The 23,028-nt window shown below is 42.1% G+C and overlaps 2 protein-coding genes across 8 annotated transcripts in view; one reads left to right on the forward strand and one right to left on the reverse strand.

The window, feature by feature from the left end:
• FAM8A1 (family with sequence similarity 8 member A1) lies at positions 1 to 6,009 on the forward strand. Its single transcript, XM_084306687.1, has 5 exons — positions 1 to 452; positions 2,751 to 2,871; positions 4,092 to 4,215; positions 4,427 to 4,566; positions 4,890 to 6,009. Exons 1-5 carry the CDS (start codon positions 14 to 16, stop codon positions 5,032 to 5,034), a joined length of 969 nt encoding a protein of 322 aa, XP_084162813.1. The 5' UTR covers positions 1 to 13; the 3' UTR covers positions 5,035 to 6,009.
• Positions 6,010 to 7,565: 1,556 nt separating this feature from the next.
• The window catches only part of NUP153 (nucleoporin 153), a 41,422-nt gene continuing 25,959 nt past the window's right edge, over positions 7,566 to 23,028 (reverse strand). For 2 of the 7 annotated variants that reach the window (XM_084282840.1, XM_084282839.1), the window contains exons 12-23: positions 20,603 to 21,526; positions 20,027 to 20,167; positions 19,293 to 19,385; positions 18,957 to 19,047; positions 18,514 to 18,648; positions 16,661 to 17,272; positions 15,912 to 16,106; positions 14,546 to 15,391; positions 12,517 to 12,882; positions 10,544 to 10,816; positions 9,112 to 9,271; positions 7,566 to 8,644 (exon numbers count right to left, since the gene is read on the reverse strand). In XM_084282840.1, coding sequence (XP_084138966.1) covers positions 8,560 to 8,644; positions 9,112 to 9,271; positions 10,544 to 10,816; positions 12,517 to 12,882; positions 14,546 to 15,391; positions 15,912 to 16,106; positions 16,661 to 17,272; positions 18,514 to 18,648; positions 18,957 to 19,047; positions 19,293 to 19,385; positions 20,027 to 20,167; positions 20,603 to 21,526 — 3,921 coding nt within the window. In that variant the 3' untranslated portion in view covers positions 7,566 to 8,559. The remainder of the gene's footprint in view (positions 8,645 to 9,111; positions 9,272 to 10,543; positions 10,817 to 12,516; positions 12,883 to 14,545; positions 15,392 to 15,911; positions 16,107 to 16,660; positions 17,273 to 18,513; positions 18,649 to 18,956; positions 19,048 to 19,292; positions 19,386 to 20,026; positions 20,168 to 20,602; positions 21,527 to 23,028) is intronic. The other 5 variants (XM_084282841.1, XM_084282843.1, XM_084282842.1 and 2 more) reach the window with 5 other exon arrangements.

The raw sequence follows: 23,028 nt of genomic DNA on the forward strand, positions 1-23,028 counted from the left end.
GGGGGCGGACAAGATGGCGGAGGCCGGCGGCGGCGGCCCGGCGGCCGGCTGCGAGGGGAGCCCCGCGGAGCCCCCCCCTCCTCCTCCTCCTCCCCAGTCCCCTCCGGCAGAAGGGAAGGCTCTGAGCGCGGCCGAGTACGCTCGGCGGGTGCACCAGTGGCTGTGGGACTCGTACTGCGGCTACCTCAGCTGGCAGAGCGGGCTGCCCGCCCTCCTCGCCGCCTCCGCCGCGGCCAGCGCCGCCCCGCAGCCCCCGGCCCCCGCCGCCCCGGGGGGAGCCGCGGCCACCGCCGCCGCCGCCGCCTCCACCGCCTCCACCGCCGCCTACTACAGCCCCTTCTACCTCCTGGCCCCCGCCTGGCCGCAGGCAGCGGGCAGCAGGCCCGGCCCCACGCCCCGGGCTGCCCCCGGCAGCGGCACGGCCCCCAGGGAGCCGGCGGGGCGGCCGGCAGGTGAGTGGGGGCTGCGCGCAGAGAGGCGTTGTTTTTCTGTTTTTATTTTTTATTATTTCTCGGTTTCGGTGTTATTAAGTGCGTAGGCACGCTCGGCAGGGCCTGGGGTGTGAGTGTTTGGGGAGCAGGGAGGTGTCTGGGGGAGCTGTGCTGTGTGGCGGAGCGGGGGGTCTCCTCAGGAGGCTGTGGAGGGACGGTGAGCATCGCCCTGAGAAATGGGGAAAAAAAAAATAAAAATAAAACATCCAGGAAGGGCTGCGGGCAGGCTCTGGGTTAAAGGCAGGTTGCTGCTCCGCGGGGCAAAGTGCGGCGTGACAGAGCAGCTGCGTTTGTATAGGCTCAGCCTCAGAGCAAGGGGGAGAGCACCTTGATGTGCATCTCCTGCCTTTGACAGGGAAGGGAGCCTGGCTTTTATTTAAGGGTATCCCACAAAGGAGTGGTTTCCTTAGTGGTGCCCTGAGTTGGAACTACAGGGTGCTTGCGAACAGATCGTGCCAGTCATCGAAGCGGGCGCTGATATGGGGCAAAGTCTAGCCTGAAGCGCTCCTTGCTATTTTACTGCTGTCTTATGTTGTTCTTCAGCAACAAATTCTGTGTGTTAAAGGCGTTTGGGGGCACGAAGAGCCCCGTTAAGAGCATAAAGCAGTCTTAATGCTGCTGAGCAGAGCTGTGGGGAGTGCTCAATACTAGGAGAAGTCTCCGTGTGGTGCAGCGATAGCCGTGCGATTACACGGGTGCCCTGGCTCCAGATTGCAAACGGGTGGTGTATCTGCAACAGCTGAAGTGATTACATCTCTTCTTCTGCTGCGGATTACTGTCCCCGCAGCAGGCTGGGCAGGACAGGACGCGTTTCCACGCTGGTGCCCCTGCAGGTGACAGCCCGGCGTGCTTACCTAAGCTGCAATGCGTGACAGCTTGTTAATGTTGCAGATCTTAAACAGGGCTGGCAAAAAGTGGAGCTGATGACTGCCTCGCCCAGCCCCGTCTGGGTGTCAGAGCACCAGTATTGCACTCTGGGCAGCAGCAAGCTTTGTTCGGGTTAAGGCGCTTTGTCCCCTTGCCCCTCCCTGCCCTACTGTAGGAGATTACTGCTCTTACGCTGGGAACAGCAGGACAAAAAGTGTGCTGGCGCCTCGGCTGCCCTGACACGCTGCCTGCTTACTACTGTAGCCCCCCTTAATGACTAGCTTAATACAGGGTCGCTGTGGTGGACGTGTGCCAGAGTCAAGGGCTGCCGAGGTTTCTCAGCCTAATGGAGTTTGACAGGGTCTGAGTCCTTCCTTCCGTGCCCCAGACACTCAGCTTCCTCCTTATTCAGCTGTTGAGCCTGGTGCCTCCAAGTGACAGCGTGCCCCTGGCTTCAGCCTTACCCAGCTGGGCGGCCCTGTGCTGCCTGCTGCTGCCTGCTGGCTCTGGCGCTGAGCAGGCTGCGTGAAGGAAACCCCAGTTAGAACTGAGTTGACACCCAGGGCGTGCTCTGACCATGAGCAGTGCATCTATTTTAGCATTGTTTACGTGAGGAAATTACTATGCAACAGCATCAACGCAGAGTTACCAGGATTTGGGAGATACCGAATGGTGGATGGGTCCGGATGAAGTTAGTTTTTAATTATTTAATGAGCGCAACATTACTCTTTGGAAACTCTGCTTTAGCCTTCTGAGGTGGTGTTAGCAGCAACAGCTTGTTACTGTGAATACTTCTTTTGCCCCAGCCTGCCCTTGGCCAATTACGCTGAGAAATGGGTTACATTTGCTGGCTGATCACAGGGCAGCTGCTGTGTTTCGTCCTAATAAGCAGTCTGTAGGAATGTTTATGGTCAGGTGTGACTAATACACTAATTGGCTGCTGTTCCTGGGTCCGACATGAGACAAAGCAGGCTGCATTTTTCGTTGAGAGCTGCTATTTGGTACAGGCTGAGGGCTTGCTAAGGAGTTATATGAATCTTCCTTAGATCTAGACTCTCAGACTTAGTGAAATTGGTTCTGTGTGAGGCTCTTTTAAATGAAAGAATGCAAAAATTGATACATCTCCAGTGTGCCTCAGCTCTTCAGAGGGGTGGGATTTTGCTGGTAATCCTCATTATAAGGGGACTCTGAGCTCGGAAAGAGTTTAATTGAATTTCAGAAGGCTCTTGTAAGCCAAATAATTCAGGTAATTTCTCGTTGATAGATTTTGTAGAAGATTTTCTTAGTGTGAGCCAGGATGACGATCGTGGTTTAGTGAGAGTCAGCCAACAGGCAATAAACTCTTCGTTTAGAGCACTCCAATCTGGGTCACGTTAACTGTTTCTCTTACAGGTCGCGAGTTCGTTATCCCTTCACTGGCCCACAGGTTCATAGCAGAGATGGTGGATTTCTTTATTCTCTTCTTCATCAAAGCGACCATTGTTTTAAGTATTATGCACCTCAGTGGGATAAAGTAAGTAGAATAACTCAACGGTTTGTTACACGCAGCCTTAAGCTCTTTGAGGTGTCGTGGTGTGGTTGTGTATGTGGTGTGCTTGGCACTGAAAGTCTGCGTGTGTAAGGTCAGAAACAATTGCTTACCTCTAAGACTATCTGCTTCTTTAATGGTAGGTGTCACATAGCTCACTGAGCTCCTCTACTTAGGCTGGTGTAAATCAAATATTTGTGCCTGGTTAGGGGACCAGAGGTTGGAGTATGAGTACAGTTACATTTCTGAATCCAAGTTTTCTGCTAAAAGAGCCTTCCCCACGGTGACCAAATGAAAGCTGATAGTGTATGGAAAACATCTTTCACCTAGGTTGAACTGATGCTTGAAAAGTGCGTGGAAGAGGGTTAAAACCCAAGCAATCACTCTGTCAGTGTATATCATTAGTGTTGGTTGTTCAAATAAACACGCAAATAAAATGCCGACCTCTCAGTGCTATTCAGTTGCCAAAATCTCCAACTCCTACCTGATGGCTTGTATTTCTAATTTGATTTTAGTAGGCTGAAAATGATGCAAAATGAAGTCCTGGGAAGTTGGAGAACTGTGTGCACTGCTTCTGCCAAGTAGTGGAGGTGATGGAAAGAGAAGGCATCTCTTACTTTCTGAATTAACTTAGAATATGTTCAAGGCCTTATCTTTTTTGATCCTGAAGTCTGACAAGTCCTTGTCTAACTGCATCGAAAGCATGTCCATGCCACTGCTGGGTCATAATGTTAAATCTGTAGGGCTGTGAAAATACACAGTTGACTCCAAATGGATGCTTTGCGTAGCTTTGTTAGGGTAAATAGCTAAAGGCTGCAATTGCCAAAGTTGAAACCTTCCAGTTGTACGTTAGTGTGCCTGCATCTAGGAGCACACAGTGGAAGCTGTAGGGACTGGAGAGCGACAAATCAGTCTTGGTCATGCAACAGGAGATAAAGCTCCGTTGCTTTCCTAGGGTGACTTGCAAAGTCTCCCAGGCATTTATGAATGCTTTTTTTTTTTTTTCCTCCCTGTAAAGAAGTGACTTGCATCCATTCCATTTGTGCAGTTCGATGATTGCAGAACCCTTGTGTACCTTGCAAGAAGTTGAGGAGCTTTTTAGTACGAGAACTAAAGGAGTAAATAAACACCAGTAGTGGGAGCAGGGTCAAATAAGCTCAGTTTGTTGTTGTGTTTTTTCACTCAAGTTGTCTTATTTTGAACAGGGACATCTCTAAATTTGCTATGCATTACATAATAGAAGAAATAGATGAAGATACATCCATGGAAGACTTGCAGAAAATGATGGTAGTAGCTCTCATCTACAGGTTATTAGTCTGCTTCTATGAGGTAATTACTCACAAATAGTAGTGTCTGTAACTAACAGTTGTCAGTTCTTGAATAAGGTAAAAAATAAAATTGTTGGCTGATGAAGTAAGTCCTCTTTATTTTGGGTTTCGTGAAGCTGTGTAGCTTTTACGCAGTTGTGATGAAGACCAAGTTTGCCAAACCCATTGACAGCACCGTGCTGTGTGGGATTGAACAAACTTTTCTTTTGCAGATAATCTGTATTTGGGGAGCAGGAGGAGCTACCCCAGGGAAGTTCTTGCTCGGACTGCGAGTTGTGACGTGTGACACATCTGTACTCGTTGCTCCCAGCCGTGTGCTAGTCATTCCTTCCTCAAATGTCAGCATGACAACGTAAGTGCGCTTAGCCTACGCTGCTTTCGGGGTAATGTTACAGAAAGCACCCGATTTACGAAGGAAATGCCCATTTTCTTTCTTTATTATTGGCTTTTGCAGTAACTGGACTGAGTGATTTTTAAATCACAAAACCTGAGAATTGTTTTGGCAATCATGAATATTCTCCAAGTTCGGTGGTAAAACAATCTCTTCTAAATTCTGCAGGTTTTTTGTCTTTTTAATGCTATACAAAAACCGAGGCACTAAACTGAAGGCTGGCTAACTACTAACCTAAGCAGAAAAGTCAAAGTACGACAACGAATGTTTTATTTTCATTTCAGGTCTACAATAAGAGCTTTGATCAAGAATTTTTCTATTGCTTCCTTTTTTCCTGCATTCATTACACTGCTGTTTTTTCAGCACAACAGAACAGCCTATGATATTGTAGCAGGAACTATTGTGGTAAGAAGAAATGGAATCAGATGATGCCAAAAGGTGATGGATTTCCAGACTGTTTTTTGAGCACCACCCCCAAATGAAACAAAGACCTACCCCAAAACTGAAATTGAGATGACCATCGGAATCTTTTGCCCAAATTAAAGCAGAATGATTCAGAAGATAAAGGAAATGGGTTGCTCCAGTATGGTGCCAGCAGCTACCTTCAAAGTATTGGAGTTTTCACAAATGCCAAAGAAGTTTGAGAGAAACAAGACGCAGTAAATCTGAAGTATTAACCTTAGATTGACAGGGAAGTAAGCGGCTGTACTGTTAACTGCAGCTAGGTGCTGTTCCGTTTGTCAGTCTAGGGAAAGCAGATTCAGAGAAATACTCCACCTCAAAAGAAACGTTCCTACAGTTTTGGGTGTTGGCAGGTAACTCGAAAATGTTGTTTTCCAAGCAGTTGCCCGAGCTGTATCGCTAACTGTCTGAGGGGAAGGGAACTGCAGTATTAGACAGTGAGGCAAATCATGTTAATTAAATTGCCAGATGTGCAGTGTTTATTACTTCACAGGGCACATTTCCTCACCTCTTAAAGTATTTTATCTATCTGAACATTGATGTGACAAGTTTTTTTGCATGATTCTCGTAAGCATTGTCATTATTTCATGTGTCAGAGCTCATGAAGAGGTGAAACACTAGCTGCTTTTTCTTTGGGAAGGCTGCGTTACACTGCAGTGTTAGTGACTTGGCATGTACATAATTCTGGAGCTGTGAACAGTACGCATCATCTGCTTCTGGTCGGAATGAAAGCACTCATCTCTTTCTTGCACAGAATAATACCAAGCGAAACAATTGAATGAGTTTCAGGAGCATGCAGAAAATAGTAACTGAAATGCGTGTCATGGGTATAAATCCACAGAAGTACAAATACTGGTTATGTTCACTTTATGTTCTGGCTAATTGTTTGTATATTCAGAATAACAACTACTGAATAAAAAAGCCTAATATTTTGCATGATTACATAGCTCTGGTAATTTGTTCTTATGTCATTTAGTGTCTTGGAAAGGACTACACACCACAATGCTGATGTTTTATTCCTCTCTTAGTAAGAGCTTGGAATTCTTCCAACACCCAGTTTTTGTCTGTCCCTCCCTGAGGCTGTTGGCTCTAACCCTACCTTCAATCTTGGAGGCTGGTGGTAGAATTATTTTTACGGGTTCTTGTTTCTATCTCTTTAGGTGAAGTAAACTAAAAAAAATGCAGAATATTAATGTTACTCTTTCTGAGTTAACAAATGGTGTTTATTAAGGCAACTTCTGCATCTATCTTCATTTCCCATGCTATTGTAAGGACCAGTGTTGCTGCTTAATTGACCCCTCAAAGTGCATGCAGCTGAAATAGAACCCAAGAGAGCTTATTTCATTGTTCTTTCAAAGAATTGCACCCTTGACATGAGTGTTAACATTAGAAGTTGAGGAACAGCTATCACCCTGACGAGCTAAAGCTGTCAGAACTGACTAAAGCTGATGTTAAGGTGTGTGTTGCCTACTTACACTCTCAGTATGAATGCCAAAGGAAGTTTTAGGCCACTTCCTGTAGTGGTGACCTAGAAACTAGGCTTTAAGATGGGCCTGGGGAGCAAAACAGTTGCATAGAGGTTATTGCTAACGTTTCAGGTTTAAGGGACAGTTATCTCCTTACCCTGTTAGAAAATACTACCGCTTCCATAGCAGGTAAAGAAAAACACCAGACTTGCCTAGGGAAAGATGTATACGCTGTACTGTCATAAACTTCAACTTTTAGTTTGACTCGTGTGTGTGTGTGCGTATTCCCTTGAAAAGACTCCAGTTTTCTAGTGGTAGGCTGAGTATGTGGTAGGTAAAAGTGCTAGAGAAAAACATCTGTCATAGAAATACTGATTTGAGGTCCATGCATTTCCCAAAAGTGAAGATTAAAGTTTGTCTTCCTGTCAAGTCTAGTACAGGGTTAGAAAAGTACCTTATTTTGTAACACTGGCAGCTGTAGAAATACAAAGCAGCATTAGGGGAAGATGCTTAAAGCTTATGCAACCACTTTAAGGCCTTTCTCCCTTTTGTGGTACTAGAGGGAAGGGGAGCTTTCGGTTCTAGCTGCAGCAAGTGTCAGGATCTCAACCATAAACCATGTGCTGTGGCTTACTTAAAGTTCAGCTGTAGTCCTCAGAAAAACGAGCATTCTCTCTCCCTTCACCAGAACGTCTGTTCTCTGAGAAGCTTTTCTCACTCCTATACCAGTGCAGAAAACACATTATCTATTTACAATGAGGTATGCTTCATCTTTCTCAATTAGAATGCCGGTAAACATTTGTAAGATCACTTTTTTGTTTGTGTGGTTGTGAGAAACTGTAAAAATTAACTGCAACCACTGTAGCGAAATAGAACTCTTTACTTAAAGACAGCTTAAGACTGTCAAAAAGCAGAGGTTGCAGAAAGCATGTACCACCACCCAACTCAGGCTGCGTGCATTGCCTTGTGCAGTTCTAACTGCAGATGTTGTCATTGGGAATTCAAACTGCCAGACAATATTTTATAGTTTTTATTGATGGCATTTATCCCATGAATTAACATGTTAATTATACTGTAATAAACATGGCTTTAATATTAAACTTTTCCTTATTATCCAAAGTCACCACAGTCCATTTCAGTAAATATAAAAATATATACTTAATACTTTGTACAATACTGGTTTTTGGTCCAAACAAAAATGGATCAGAAAAGCCAATAAACTTACTTTAAGAATTCCCAATTTTAAAGATTTTCTAAATGGATTTAGGCAACTTTGAATAATGGGATTTACATAAAATCTGAGACAATACTAAACAAAAATGGCCGTAACACACAAAATTAAAATTTCAATTTCACAGATTTGTTATGCCAAAAAAGTACATAGAGAAACAAAATTATTTACACGTTTCAATAATAAAATAACAAAGGTGAGACGTGGTAAAGGGCTGTAAGAATGAAAATATAGAAATAGCATATATAGTTATTAAATGGAGAACTACAGATCTAACAAGTCCTTAGCATGAATCATTCTTAATTCAGTCTTTCTCTATCAGAAAATTTTAGTGCACAATACACCCAAACTCACTCACTTCACACATACACCAGCACAAACTCAGCATAGAAATCATTCATTAAAACATTCTCTACTCTATACAGAATCCCTCACTAATATAATTACAATTTGGAGGCGTCAGTAAACGCGGATGAGCGCACATAGTGGTGCAGATGAAGAGGTATTGTACAAGCCATTCGCTGTGCAGGCTATACTCATGTCTATAGCCGGACCATGCCGAGTCTGTGAAAGAGATAACTTGCCGGATTCTAGAATAGTTTCGCTCGAGAAGGGCTCTGTTGCCAACTCTACTCATTACAAAAGAACTAAATGAGGGAGGGTAGGAAGGGGCAGCAGAGTTTTACAGTCCTTGAAGCAGATCTGACTTCAGCTATCCCAGCATGAGGTATGATCCCAACAATCGAACAATGCAGGGTAGCAGCTGCTTTGAAAGTTGCTTTACGTATCAGCCGGTTATTTTCTACGTCTAAATGCAGTCTTTATCTTCCGACCAGAAACTGAAGATCCAGATGCAGAGAAAATATTTTTTCCATTAGTCCTATCAAAAGAAATTAGTAGTTCAGAGTTTAGGACAGTGTAGCTGAAAATTCAGTAGCAGCACTGAGTAGATATTCCAGAACAATTGTTCTATCGTCTGGCTCTCTAGTTAGCAGCTGGCAACAAACAGCGTATGACGAACAGGAGGAGAGTTCCAGAAACCAAAAGCAATTAAATCTCTCTTATTCAGCAGGTAAGTAGCAGCCCAATGGCTAAATACGGATTTTATTTTTCAAGAACAAGAAAATTGCACGTGTTGATGCGTGGTATTTCTGAGAACTAGTCTCCTTTACAATTACCGTCGCTTAGTTAGCCAGTCACGCTAACACGTCAAGGAAGGATCCCAAATTTACACCAAATTCCAAGGTTCATTTGAATACCTCACGACTTAACAGCAGTAGAGGCTGCACACAGTCAGTCCACCGACATTACCCAAAGCTCAAGCGAAATTCTGATACGGTCTCTTACCCCACTGTAAATGCCGGAGGTTGGCTGAATGAAAATCCCGAAGAGCCAGAAGGCTGTGCCGATGCTGTTGGTGCAGTAGGATTTGCACCAAAAGTAAAGACTCCCGGGTTATTTGGAAAATTGAAATTAGAAGTGTTACTTCCAAACTGGAACACAGGACCTGGGAAGGTGGGGTGGAAGCAGAAGAGAACAAGAAAGTTGTCATTTGAGTTCATCCTTTCCATCCTCATGTTCCTGCTATTATATCTAACAGATGTTTCTTTAAACTCACTCAAGATGACAAAGTTCAGGGTGGGAGGCAGGTTTACCAGAAATGCTAGATTACAACAGGAACAATGCTTAGAAAAAATCATTCACTTCAGCAGAGAATCATAAAAGGATTCTTAACCAACATTGCTAGGACGCAGCTAATGAATTGCTTGCTAATTGCTGCACAGCTTATACCTGTGTACGCTGCAGTTTATTAATGAAGCCTTAAGTTCTAGTATTGAATCATGTAGATTTGCTGTTTAAACAAACTGCTGTGTTAATGTCATGAATCTGGGAGACACAGCACCTAATCTTAAAAAAAGATTCCTATTAAAGTAACACAGACAAAACATGTGGATTTTTATCTTTAAACTCTTACTTAATTAACAAAATACTAATACATTGTGCCAACTAATTACTCATCAGTACAAATGTAGGTTACTTGTAATGGAGGCTATTTTGTAGAACTTCTGAGAGGAACGAGGCTTTTTCCCCTTTTTGTGCCTGATGTTATGCTATTAGATACGCATATTCTGGCAGTGTGGTGGTGGGTTTATTATTTTAATCTTTAATAATTCCTAGTGTGGAACAACACCTTCTTATGCTCACAAGGATCATTCTCCCCAGCATGTATATCATCTTTCATTAGTAAAAGTAACTTTAAATACAGCCTGAACCCACACATGCTTAGGACTAATTCTGGCAACGTATTTCCCACAAGAAAGCCCCTGATCCAAATAAGTCACCAAAGCCTGTTAACAAAGCCAAAAAAATAAGAACTTTTCTGTAGCAAATCCAAAAAGAACCCGTTTGCAGTGCTTCTGCTATTCTGGCTTGTACAACCTGATCAGCGAATACTCCACGTTTTGGCACTTCATTTTATTTGCTATTTTTTGTCAAGAAAATAAAAGCCAATAATTAGCGGTGGGGTTGCAAGCTCTGCGTTTGCTCAGTCTCTTGTGGGACTTACGGTGAAGTTGGCACACCTACAGCACATCTTCAGGAGTGAGACGCAAATTACTCAGCCCTGTGCCCGTTATTTTTATGGAGGTTAATTCTTATAGCTAAGCACACACAGAAGGCAGAAGTCTTCTTACTCCACAGTTAGGATGCACTTCATGGAAACAAACAAACAAACAAACGACTCCGAGACCAAAATAGTTAGAGAATGGTCAGCACTCACCAGCGCTGGAGGTACCAGAGCCAAAACCTGGCTGTTGGCTCGCCTGCTGTCCGAACACAGGGGGCTGAGTACTGCTCGTCACAGAGCCGAAGGCAGGAGGAGCAGGCTGAGAGCCCGCTGAAAACAATGTTGTCGACAGCGATCCAAAACTCGGAGTGTTTGGCTGGCTGGACCCCTGGCTCTGGCCAAATGCTGGTGGCTGACTGGCACCAAATGCTGGGCCAGCAGCAGGTGCTGAAGACCCAGAGCCAAACACAAACGAAGAGGACAACCCTCAGGGAACAGAAGAGAAATTTCAGTATATGCAGGGCTTTTTTTTTTTGTTTGTTTGTTTGTTTTTGTTGCAGAATGACTCTACGCATCACATTTTCCAAGTCTGGTAAACGAATACTTCAAATATTTGAGATAGATCTTAATGTTTACAGGCAAGTATGTAAAACAACAAACTACCTCAGTCCTATCCCGGCTCGCTGCTTTTCATGTTACTTACAAGAAAAGGTGCATGTTAACAAGTCGGACAACATTCATCTCAAACACATTGGCTGTCTAGGCTGAAATTACTGTCTTAGGCATTCATGTTCTAGAAACAAACTCCCACAAACAGTACATGTTAATTTATATTTACTAAGAGCTGCTTATATCACTTATAAAGAATATATATACATAGAATATTAAAATACATAAATTAGCGTATATATATATTATATATATATATATATAAAGGTTCAAAATACAGCTCCTGATCTATTAGGAGCTGTATTTCATTCTTGTCAGCAGCTGCACCCCTTCCCTGTCCAAGTGTTTACCATTATCAGTTCTGGAGGCCAAATCATGCCTGCAGGAATCTAACTATACTCAAAAACTCAGTTTAGTAGAGTAATTCTGTCCCTTCCCATAACAGATAACAAGCTCATTCAATTAGCTGTTTCGGTTCTTCAAGGCCAGCAGAAATAATGAAACAACAATACGTGACTGAACAATGACTCTGAACATACAGCACATCTGATGAGCAAAAAGGGACATTTTCAACAGCACTACTAATTGGAATGTAATGTAAGCAGCCATCGTGCAACAGAAAACACCATCTACTGCACCATAACTTGGAACGGCTGGCTGCTTTTCTTTCCAAGAAGAAAAACATAAATGGTAGCAGTTAACACAGACTTGGAGGCTTCTGCATTGGAACAACAACAACAAAAAAATCTTTTGCGAAGATTTTTGAAAGATGGCTTAATCTGCAGGTTCAGTTGATCTGCTTATGGCTGTAATTTAGTATGGCTCTTTCTCTGCATGTTGTATACAAAAATGAATGTAAATTTAATTTCCATGAATGACAAGATTAAGCCCTCAGATCAAAATAAAATTGAACCTGTAAGGAAGATACTACATCTATCTCCAAGGACTGCTAAGCTAGCAGGAATACCCATTCCATTATTTAGCCGTTTCAGCCGTGTTACACGGCTAAATTCATGCCAGACTTCAGTGGGAGTAATGCATTTCGAACATGAAGAAAAACTTTAGATTCTCATTTCTGCCTTCAGTGACTGGGCAGACACCTGAAACACTTGCTACTGTGCTCATTAGAAGCCACTCCTTAGGAAGTAGCAATTGTGTGTACAGATACTATGTTTATATGTACTTGTAAAGGACTGACCTGGCAAATCTTGATGTTATTTACAACACTTGAGAGGTTTAGGTATGGGAAGGAAAAATTAGGGAAGCTGTAATTAATTGACTTCTAATCTTAAATACTGGACCGATACTGAGAAGAGGGAAACCATACTTCTCACGGGGAAAAGTGCCCAAATAAATTAAAAGCCAGTAAGGGGCTGTCCATCGCACAAAACAATACCAGTTCATTTCTAACCTGTATTTCCCAGACCATCTGTGAAAATCTGAGCCCCAAGCGTTAATGTTTTTCTTTGGTCTGCTATCTAATGGCAAAAATGAGAAAAACATCTTTTTAAATGTACCTGTTGAACTTGATGTGGTTGTGGCTCCAAAGGTAAATCCAGGGTTTGCATTGCTACTGCTGGCTCCTGAACCGAAGACAAACGGAGCAACGGCTACACCAGTGCTGGAAGATGTGGTTGCTGGTTTGTTTTCTTGGGAGAAGCCAAATGACTGAGATGTCGTAGATTCTGCAGAGTTGCCAAACGTGGAGCTGCTCACAGTGTTGCTGGCTTGTCCAAACACAAAGGGTGCAGGGACCGGTGCAGGGTTGGAGGAAGAGGTGACGCTGCCAAACACGCTGCTGCTGTTGGCTGAAGTGGTGGGTATGGCTGCGCTGGAGGAAGCAGAGCTCAAAAAGCTGAAGGATGGTTTTGCTGCTCCTTGATCTGAGAGGAAGAACACGACATGAGCCACTGCAAAACGCCAAAGGAAGTACAGCAGACTCCGTTTCAATCCCTGTACAAAGAGCAATCCTGAACGACACCTCAGTTACGCTCCAGGTACTGGTGATTCTGTCAGATCCAGATTTAACATGCTGATTGCTGCCATCCACAAATCAAGGAGTGGAAGACTTGTGATGAGCAAGGACGCCCCGCTGCAGTCTCGAGGCTTTATTTATTGGTCACAAACACCAAGAGTTGGCTGTAATTATCTGAACCAGTATTAACCAGTACCTCTGACCTCTTCAAACAAAAATATCTTTCAGGTACTCTTATAAGAACAACATCAATTGCCTGCAACAGTTTTATGGCCTTGCTAAAGGGAGCACTGAAAAGCACAGTGGTACAGTTTCTTTTGTAGCCCGTTCAGAAATTACAGCCCTGTGCCTACAGCTTCAGATCAGGCCAAGCTTACCAGCCCAACTCTTACAGCAAAGTTCACTGCACCTGAATGCCTTCAAGACATGCTTTTAGGATCCATAGAGAAGAACCTGCTGGTAAGACCACCGTTATAAAGTACTGAGTGTTGTTTTACACTTAAAATAGAACTATCTGCTATAAGCCATTCACTTGTATCTGATATAAGTCATTTATAAGTCATTCATCAGCTTTCCCTAAGCTGCTGCTCTCTCATTACTGAATGTGTTCCTGCTCTCAATTTCCCACTAACTTTTTCCCCCAGCATTTATGGCCTTTTCATCTATGCCACTTTTAAGGGACTACATCATGTTGAAAAATGCTGGTTAACACTTCCTTTTACACAAGGTGCCTCATTAAATTTTCCTGACTAAACCAAACCCCAGAACTTTAACTAGAAGGGGAAGCAAACAAACACACACACCTCCCCTGCCACCAAATCTCCCCAAAACAGATCTGTTCAGTAACAGATCAACTATAAGAATACTGCGATTAAAATCAGTATAGCCCTAACCACTGCTTTTGTTCAGGATTACTAGCCAATGTCCTTTCCCTTACCACTTCTGGAATTAATACTGAATTCCATACTCTAAAGCATGGCTGATAAGTCATACGAATGATATTTAGCAATCAGGATTTTTCCAGGCAGTGATCATCAATAAGAACTCCAATCTTCTACTGCAGTCTTTTAACAAAGTAAAGGAATACAGAACTGTGTAGTAACTGTTGAGTGATTTTTGGACTTTCGTAGTAGTAGAGAAACAGCAGTACACTCTGTAGCACAGGCACAAGTACATGGGAGTAAGATCCTCGCTCTCATCTCTTTTTTCTCTGAAAAATGCTTGTGTGAGGCCTCTATTTCACCATACTAATGATTTTACCACCTACTGTGCTGCTAGCATTGAGACAGTCCAACTTCTGTGCTTGTACAAGACGCAGTTCCTTAAGTTCCTTAAGGTGTCACAATTTTTTTTATGAGTGTCAAAACTCATTGAGATCAAAAAAGGAATTGCTGCTAATTGTGTACATATCAATAACTAGGGCAGAAAACACACAATGCATGAATTAAACTTTTTCTAAAGCTCTAGTACACAAACATATCAAATCTCAGCAATTTTTTTCTAGTATAGTTTCGGAGTTCTTATTTGATGGACATAAGCAGACAAGCGAAGACAAAAGATATTCTGTTTACCTGAAGTACTGGTTTGGACCCCAAATGAAAAAGCTGGCTTTGCTTGCTCAGGTTCCTTCTCTGATGGTTTAACGAAACTGAAGTTGAATATGGGTTTTGCTGTGCTCTCTTCTTTTGTATGCTCGGACTTCCCAACTGAAAAGATAGGCTGTGCCTTTGACTCTTCAGTGTCAGCTTTCTTTCCAAACACTAATGGAGCAGCAGAAGTGACAGAATCCTGCTTCTCTTCTGTCCTTCCCAAAATAAACTGTGAGGCAGCTGCAGACTCTGCACTGCCAAAGGAGAAGCCTCCTTTTGTTGAAGGAGCTTCATCCTTCTTCTCATCTGGCTTCTTGAATGCAAAAGAAGCTGATACAACCTCCTTGTCTCCAACAGTTCCAAACGTGAAGCCACTGACTCCAGTTTTATTCTCATTGGCAGCCATGGCAGTAGCAGAACTTGTACCAAAAGCAAAACCTCCCAATACTGGTTCCTCTTTCTTTTCCTGCTGTCCCAGGCTCGCGGCCCCAAACCGAAACGTTGAAGGAGCCTGACTACTTGTGGATGGAAGGCCAAAGGTAAAACTGTTACTTTTTCCTTCTTTTTTACTCTCTTCTGATTTAGATAGCGAGGATGAAACTCCAAATTTGAAGTCCCCTGGAGTACTAGGAAACTTAAATCCCCCAACCACATTGTTGGAGGATGCAGATTCAGAGGCAATGCCAAACTTGAAGCCCCCTTGTTCTCCAAATTTGAAACTTCCCGCACTATCTAATGTATGAGAAGACTCAGAGGATGATGACGACTGAACACCAAATGTAAATGATGGCAAGGCAGCATTTGTGGACACAGCAGCAGTACCAAAACCTGCAGAAATAAGTGAACATCAGGTTTGTAAACCATGGTGTACCTGCAGTACATGAAGGTTTTAACAACACTCTAGTCCTGATCTTTCCAGTCAAAACTGTTTAAAAAACAACCCACCAAACAGTAAAACAAGAAAACCCCATGCTTCCTCTCTACATCAACCTTTTCACAATTGTGTTTTCTGTCTACCACCTGGCTTTAAAAAGTACACGAACTTCTTTGAAAGATCATGTTTTTAGTCTGCACTCCAAATGAACAACATGTAGGGCATGTAAAGAACAAGCATGTCATTAATGAAAGCTTTTCTCTAAAAAGGATAAATTTATTCTTGGGGAAAAGAGTGGAAACAGATGTTATCTTATCGAGGCAATATTCCTATAGGAAAAATGAACAATTACACCACACCTCAAAGGAAAAAATAATTGTGCTTAAAAAGTAAGAAAATTAAAAAAAAAAAATCAGAGCAAAACAAAAAATAAATCTCAGAACATGCATCCTCGTTTTAATCATTATGTATTACCTTTGAGATCTGCTTTGGTGCCTGGCTTTGCATTTTCACAGGCTACACACTTTGTGGCCTCTGCTTTGTTTCGAACCAAGCAGGTCTCACAATCCCAGCTTCCTTCAGGCTTCTTAAATTTGTCTAAATCCAGAAATTCTCCAGAAGGAGCAGAAAATGACGATGCACTGCTACTGGTCACAGGTGTTAGACCCTCTACAAGAAAAACAAGACAGTTAACCATCCTGTTTGAGACAGTTAAGACTAGTTAAGACAGTTTTAAGACTAGTTAAGACTACACTGTCTTGAAATCTGGCTTTGCCTCAATTACATACAAATGGTGAGTAGAGGCATTTTGGCCATATTTTGTAATTATTTTTTACTTATTTTTTGAAAGAGAAAAAACACAGTAGTTTTTAACTCTTTCTACGGAGTTCTCATTTGCGCCAGTGAAAAATCAGTATGTTGTTTTTAAATTAAGTCACCCAGTCCAGCCATCTTCCCTCACCAGCTGCAGAGCAGGGCATATTTGCATTGATCCAGCTCCGTACTGATACGTTTCACAATCGGTTCAATTTATGTGACAGGCTGGAACCTGGACTGAGACCTCTGAAGTGCCTGTAAACCAATCCTGCAGACAGCCTCTAATCCATCAACTGTATCTGGGAATCACGTTGCTTAAAATATTCCACAAATGCAACATACTTTTATTCTGTGTAAGATTCACAGAGGCTAAGATGGAAACAACAGGAAAAAAAAAAGGACCATACCTGGTTTCTCAGACTGACAAGCTACACATTTGTTATCTTCTGCCTTATTTAATACAAGACATATTGCACAGTCCCAAGAGCCTTTCGGCTTCTTAAATTTGTCTCCAAAGTCCAGAGTGACTGTCGTGTCAGTGCTGCTCGAGGAGGATGTCACTGTCACTGAGCTGTCTGTAACCACTGGTAATGTCAGAGCAGGCATTACTCCCGTTCCAGGTTTTGGCGTCTCACATGCTATACATTTTGTCGCTTCCGGTTTGTTTTGGACAAGACATGTATCACAATCCCACGTTCCAGGTACTGTTTTGAATTTGTCTCCAAAGCCCAGCATCTCTGCTGGGGGCGCTGTTGGCTTTGAGGTGTCACATTGACTTGAACTTATTGTCTGTTTCGTAGTCTCAACTGTCGATGCTTTAGTCGCTTGACAAGTTACACATTTGTTGTCTATGTCTTTGTTTTGCAGAAAAGGGTCACATGTATCAGATTGCCAGTATGATGCTTGTTTAGAAGTCTCTTTACCTGCAGAAAAAGTTGTTATTGCAGGCCTAGTATAAATCACTGTGCTTGTTGTAGGTTGTGCAGATGTAGAAGAGTGTGTTTTCAAAAATCCAAAGTCTAGGGAGCAAGAAAAAATAAGTCAGACTGTTAGCGCAGTACCTCACTACATGCAACTAAGTGACTTTACTAGGGGACAAAAATTTAAACTCAGGTGCCAATGGTTACAACTAGACATTCAGACCCAACGCAATAGGAAGTCCCCAGAAATCTTATCTTAATGGATGAAATTTCATATGCTGCACTGGCTCACAACAGAACGTTTATTTAAAGCTTCATTTAACTCTTTGTTTCCGAGGAAGTTTCAAATCAAAATTTTCACTGGTTGATACAAGTACGAACAAACAGCTGACAGTTTTGACAGCCCAACGTGGAATGGAAATAATACAATTTCATTAAGATGCGATGCCCAATCGAATCAAATTTCTAGAGCTCCTCCGTCCTTAACAGATGACTCAAATTTACTTTAGTAAATGTACTGAAGTTTGTACTTGAAGCAGCAATCCATGCAGTACTTTCCCACAGATGCTGAATATTAATTAAATAATAAAAACTCGAGACAATTGAACAACTGTCTAATTTTCTACAATATTTGTTCAAAATGCATCGGACACAGGACAACTCCTGATTCAAAGGTGGCAATTTTAACAGAAAAGACAAGCTACTAATACAGAAACGCTAAAGGAAACGCATCTTGAATAGCAGCTCAAGTTGCTTGTAAATCTACATTGAACATAGTTGTTTTGTGTTTTTTTTGTTTTGTTTTGTTTTTTTGCTGTTTTGTTTTTAAATCAGAAGTGAAGTTTTTGAACAATGTGGATTTAGATTCTGCTTCTTTTAAACTGATAAAGTGACTGTCACAGATTTGCAGCTTTTGCAATATCTTTAGAACTGAAACTCTTTACTATTCTTTCTTCACCTGGGCTGAAGGTGGGACAGGAGTGTTGAGTTTTACAAACATTTCCTTTTCAATTCCACAAATTGTATTTACTTAAAATGAAATATTGATCATCTAGCTAGTTCTCTTAGTACCTCATTTACAGTTACATCCTAACACATAAAGGAGATGCAACCCATCTGGTTTTCAACTCGCAGTTTTACTTCCAGCAACAAAGACAACTTCACTTAGAATGGAAGGGGCAGATGCACCCTAACAAACGCAGCGCTTAATGTAATGCTCTCCTATGTTCATATTTATAGAAAATACTCTATTAACCATAAGTTTGTTGTTTGTTTGTTTTAAATAAAAAATGCTAGCGTATTTTTTGCAGCATCTTTTTAAAAGGAGTTCATTATCTCACCAGGGTTTTTTAGAACGTCTAAGACGCTTCCTTCCTTTAATACTCGTCCATATTTAAGGGGAACTCTGAGGGGAACAGCAACAAAACCTTCGTTCTCCTCTTGCTCATTGTTGGTGGATGTGGATGAGCTAGTTTCTTTTGAAACAAAAGAAAACAAACAGCTGTCACAATGCGACCTACTTAGAGCAGATTATACTCACTTTTGTTAGAAACAAGAATTTCCAACTTTCATGCTTCTCACGTAAGAACCTTCACCAATTCTACTTACTTTATAATGGTTTATAATTACAAGCAATAAAAACAGATCTGTCACTGGAAAAATACTGCAGAAGTCCAACACTGCCCGGAATTGCTAGCATGCACAGACAGGACAGATTTAAGATTTAATAAAGAAAAAAAGAAAAATCAGCACTTCAGATGTGAAGTGCTAAAATTTCAGTTACCTAGGGTAAGAAAGGACGTCACGGGCGTATCACTGGATCCAGAAAGTTCTGCTGATTTTACAACAGGAACACTAAATGTAAACCCAATCTGCTACAAACAAGAGAGGTTTTTCAGAGCCACAGGAACGTCAATCAAATGCACACACAAAACCAAATCTGAAAGCTGGTCTTCACATTTGTAGCATGCATGCTGAATGACAAATTATAAGCCAGAAGCCTACATAGTTTTCTCCATCAAGGCAGATTCTGCTTTAGTGTTCTGCAACAGCCTACTAAATGCCTAAGAAAACTAAATGCCTAAGAAAAAAAGTCTAGCTTCTTTATTAGTTTACTTACAGGAAATGTAGATAGCACTTCTGCCTCAGTAGACTTCACAATTGGAGATGAAAATGCAAACGCAGGACTGCTAACATTACTTGTTGGCTGTATCTGTATTTTCAAAAGAATTAAAGGTTTATATTTAAGAGCAACAACTACCTGAATTCATTACCCAACAGAAGTCCTGCAGTGATGTTGAAAAGCTTGATGTTTCAGTTATTTTGCAGATAGAAGTAGTAATAAAACAAAGTCAAGTTTCCTAGTGGGTATAGGACAATATCTTCAAAACCAAATTCCAGAAACCGAGAGGAAAAGCTGGAGATGCTACTTAGGTCTAAATGCATGGAAAAGCAAACCAGGAAGCTGAAGAACGGTAAACTCAGCCCAATGATACTCCAAGAACTTCAGCAAACACCTCAACATATTACATCAGCTATCTACTTCAAACCATACAAAAATATTTCAAGTGCTCTGGAACAGATTGATGTTTATTTTATTGCAATAATATGCCAATTATTGCACCCTAGGCTCATTCTATGACCACATTACCTCTAATTTAATAACTTAAATAAAGTTGTGGTTTAACCATTGTAGGCAACTAAGCACCACACAGCCACTCGCTCACTCCCTTCAAGTGGAACAGGGAAAAGAACTGGAAACAAAGAAGTTAAGTTGTTAAATTTGAGGTACCATTAATGACTCATCACAGTAACGGCTACCTGGAAAGACAAATGCCATAACCCTGTACATACCCCCAGCTCCTTCCCCTTCTTTCCCCCAGCATTTATTGCTGGGAATGATGCTAAATGGTGTGGAATATCCCTTTGGTCCTCTGGGGTCGGTTGTCCTGGCTGGGTCCCCTCCCAGCCTCTTGTGCATACCCAACCTCCTCGCTGGCAGGGCAGTGTGAGAAACAGAAAAGGACTTGTCACTGTGCAAGCACTGCTCAGCAACAGCTAAAACACCAGTGCCTTACCAACACTGTTTTGGTCACAAATCTGCAACACAGCACTATCTACTATGAAGAAAATTAACTCTACCCCCGCCAAAATCAGTATAAATAACTTGCCATAAAATCCACACCCCATTCCCCCCCAGAATCCCGCAGCATTTGAAGCAGTTACACAATCGCATTAAACAGAAGTTTGCAAGGTCTAAGACTGAGAGAAGCAGAATCAAAACATTTGTGCGTTTTTCCCCAAACTGGCATGCGACCCCAATTTATTCAGCCGAGCACAAACTAACATTCATTAGCTTCACGAGCACCACACAACTCGCAACAAAGCGGCATACTCACCCGAAGAAGTACTGACAGCAAAAAGACTTACCTGGCCCGCCGCCGCGTTTGCCATGTCTCCCGCCGCCATTGAATTTGTCATGCTCGTCGTAGTCGTCGCCGCTGAATTTGTCTTGCTCTTTGCCAGTGTTAGATATGGTATGCCCGTCGCCACTGCTGGGTATGTCACGCCTGCCGACACCGTTGGATATGTCACGCTCCCCCCTGCCATCGAGTATGTCATTTCTTCCACCTCCTCCTCCTCTTCTAGATATGTCATGTTCGCCTCCGCTGCTGATGGATTGCCCGCCCCCGGCGCTGCAGCTGGATTTCCCACCCCCAGCGCTACTGCTGGGTTTCCCTCGCCTGCCGCTGCTGCTGCTGCATTTCCTGCAGCCGCCGCAGCTGCTGCTGGATTTCCTGCGCCCGCTGCTGCTGCTTTTGGATTTCCTGCGCCCGCTGCTGCTGCTTTTGGATTTCCTGCGCCCGCTGCTGCCGCTTTTGGATTTCCTGCGCCCGCTGCTGCCGCTTTTGGATTTCCTGCAACCCCATCTGCTTTACGGCTTCCCATATCTCCCGCTGCTTCTCCATGGCCCGTGCCTGTCGCTCCCACTCTTCTTGAAATTCCTGTTTTTGCCGCTCGATTATCCAGGCCAGCTCCTTCTGCAGGGCTTCCCATGCCTTTTGCTTCTGCTGGATTCGCTCTTCCCGTTGCTGCTGCTGGCGTTGCCATGCCCATTGCTGCAGCAGGCGTTGCAATGCCCATTGCTGCTGCTGGAGTGGCAACGCCCTTTGCTGCTGCTGGATTTGCCATGCCCGTCGCAGCTGCTGGAGTTGCCATGCTCGTTGCAGCTGTTGAAACAGTGCTTGGTGACGCCGAGACAGCACTACTACCAATAAAACTAAAATTGAACTGAGGCAGCGACGCAGTACCGATGGGTAGGGGGATTTTCGGGAGCACTGGTTCCTCCACTTCCTAAAGTTGTAAATTTCAATTTTTCTTTTACAAGACGCACTACTTTCTCACATCGTCCCGCCCAATTTATTAACAAAATGAAATAAAACAAAAACCCATGCAAATTCAGAGAAAGCAAGTTTCCAGAAGAAAGCCTGATCTCCCCACCTCTGTCTACTAGGTCATTTTAATTTATGGCAGGCCTGCTTCCACATTATACTCTGTTCAACAACTGTACAGCAAGAACACTGAAAGCTAACTCAAAACCTGTGCAGAACAAAGAGGCACAGATCAGATTTTTCTTTTTCTTTCCTATACTTTGGTCATCAAAGCTCTAGAGAAGCATCATCCTTTCTAACTACCCTCACATCTCTCAAGACAAATGAGAAAGCGTTCCTCTTGCAAAATTAGGCAGGAGGGTTGCCAAAGTTTCTAAAGTCACTACAGCAGTGAACGTGGAAAAAGGTAATGTTTAAAGAAGCAGGTAGGTTCAACAACCAACCTAAACACAAAAAGGACCAAAGAAAGTCAGACTAGCAGCACTGAAGACTGTATTCTGGTAAGTACAGTCCATACCATGTATCAGGACACAAATGCAAAAATCACAAAACGCTATTTTCAAAACTTCCATTTTTATCCCTTCCACTTACTTTATTTGATTACTAAGATTGGATGAGTTACGTTTTAAATGACATAGACAATCTGATCAAAATTTGAACAGTACTATCATGATCTACTTAGAAATGACTAGGCAGGGATGTAAGGGGGTACTACTGATATTCAGTGCATCCTGCAGCTTACATCTGTTTCACTGTTTTGATTTGAAAAATTTATGGAACTTACTATATTTGGATCATGTTTGGACCATTTAATGTCTCTAAACTTAAATTAAATACTTAATATTAAATATTTAATATTAAATGTTTTAATTAATAAATAAAATTTAAATTAAAACTATTTGATTTTAAATACCTTAAATTAAATACTTAATATCAACTTAATATTAACTTAATATTAATTAAATATTTACGTTGCTATTAAGTATTTAAACTAACTTACAGGCACCTCACATAACATCCAATAAAAGAAAAAATAATCTGAATATTCACGGTCATAGTTTTATGGAATAGATTTTTCTCACTAAAATGAGAAAAAACTCTCACAAGGAGTTTAGTGATTATCAAAAATTGAGTCATCATTAGCAGACATGCAGAATGCTGTCTTCTACTACTCTTTTTCAAACTCTTGGCCTGTATCTTTTTATATGACTTAAATATGAAACCAAAAATTAAACTTTTTTTTTCTTTTTATACTTGGCACTCATTTCAAGTATCATTCCAGTATAAAAACTACACAAACCTTCACCAAAACATTACTTCTGTTTTAGGACTCACTCATTCAATTGCTAATGAGAAATGTTATAGTTCGAAGAATCTCCAAAGTAGCAGAACTAAAAATTTCAAAATTATGTAAGCAAAGTTCAGGTATTCAAACACAGTAAATCAATTGAGCCTGCTCTGAAA

Source organism: Netta rufina, assembly GCF_964035555.1.
Source record: "Netta rufina genome assembly, chromosome: 2".
NCBI classification, from domain to species: Eukaryota; Metazoa; Chordata; class Aves; order Anseriformes; family Anatidae; genus Netta; species Netta rufina.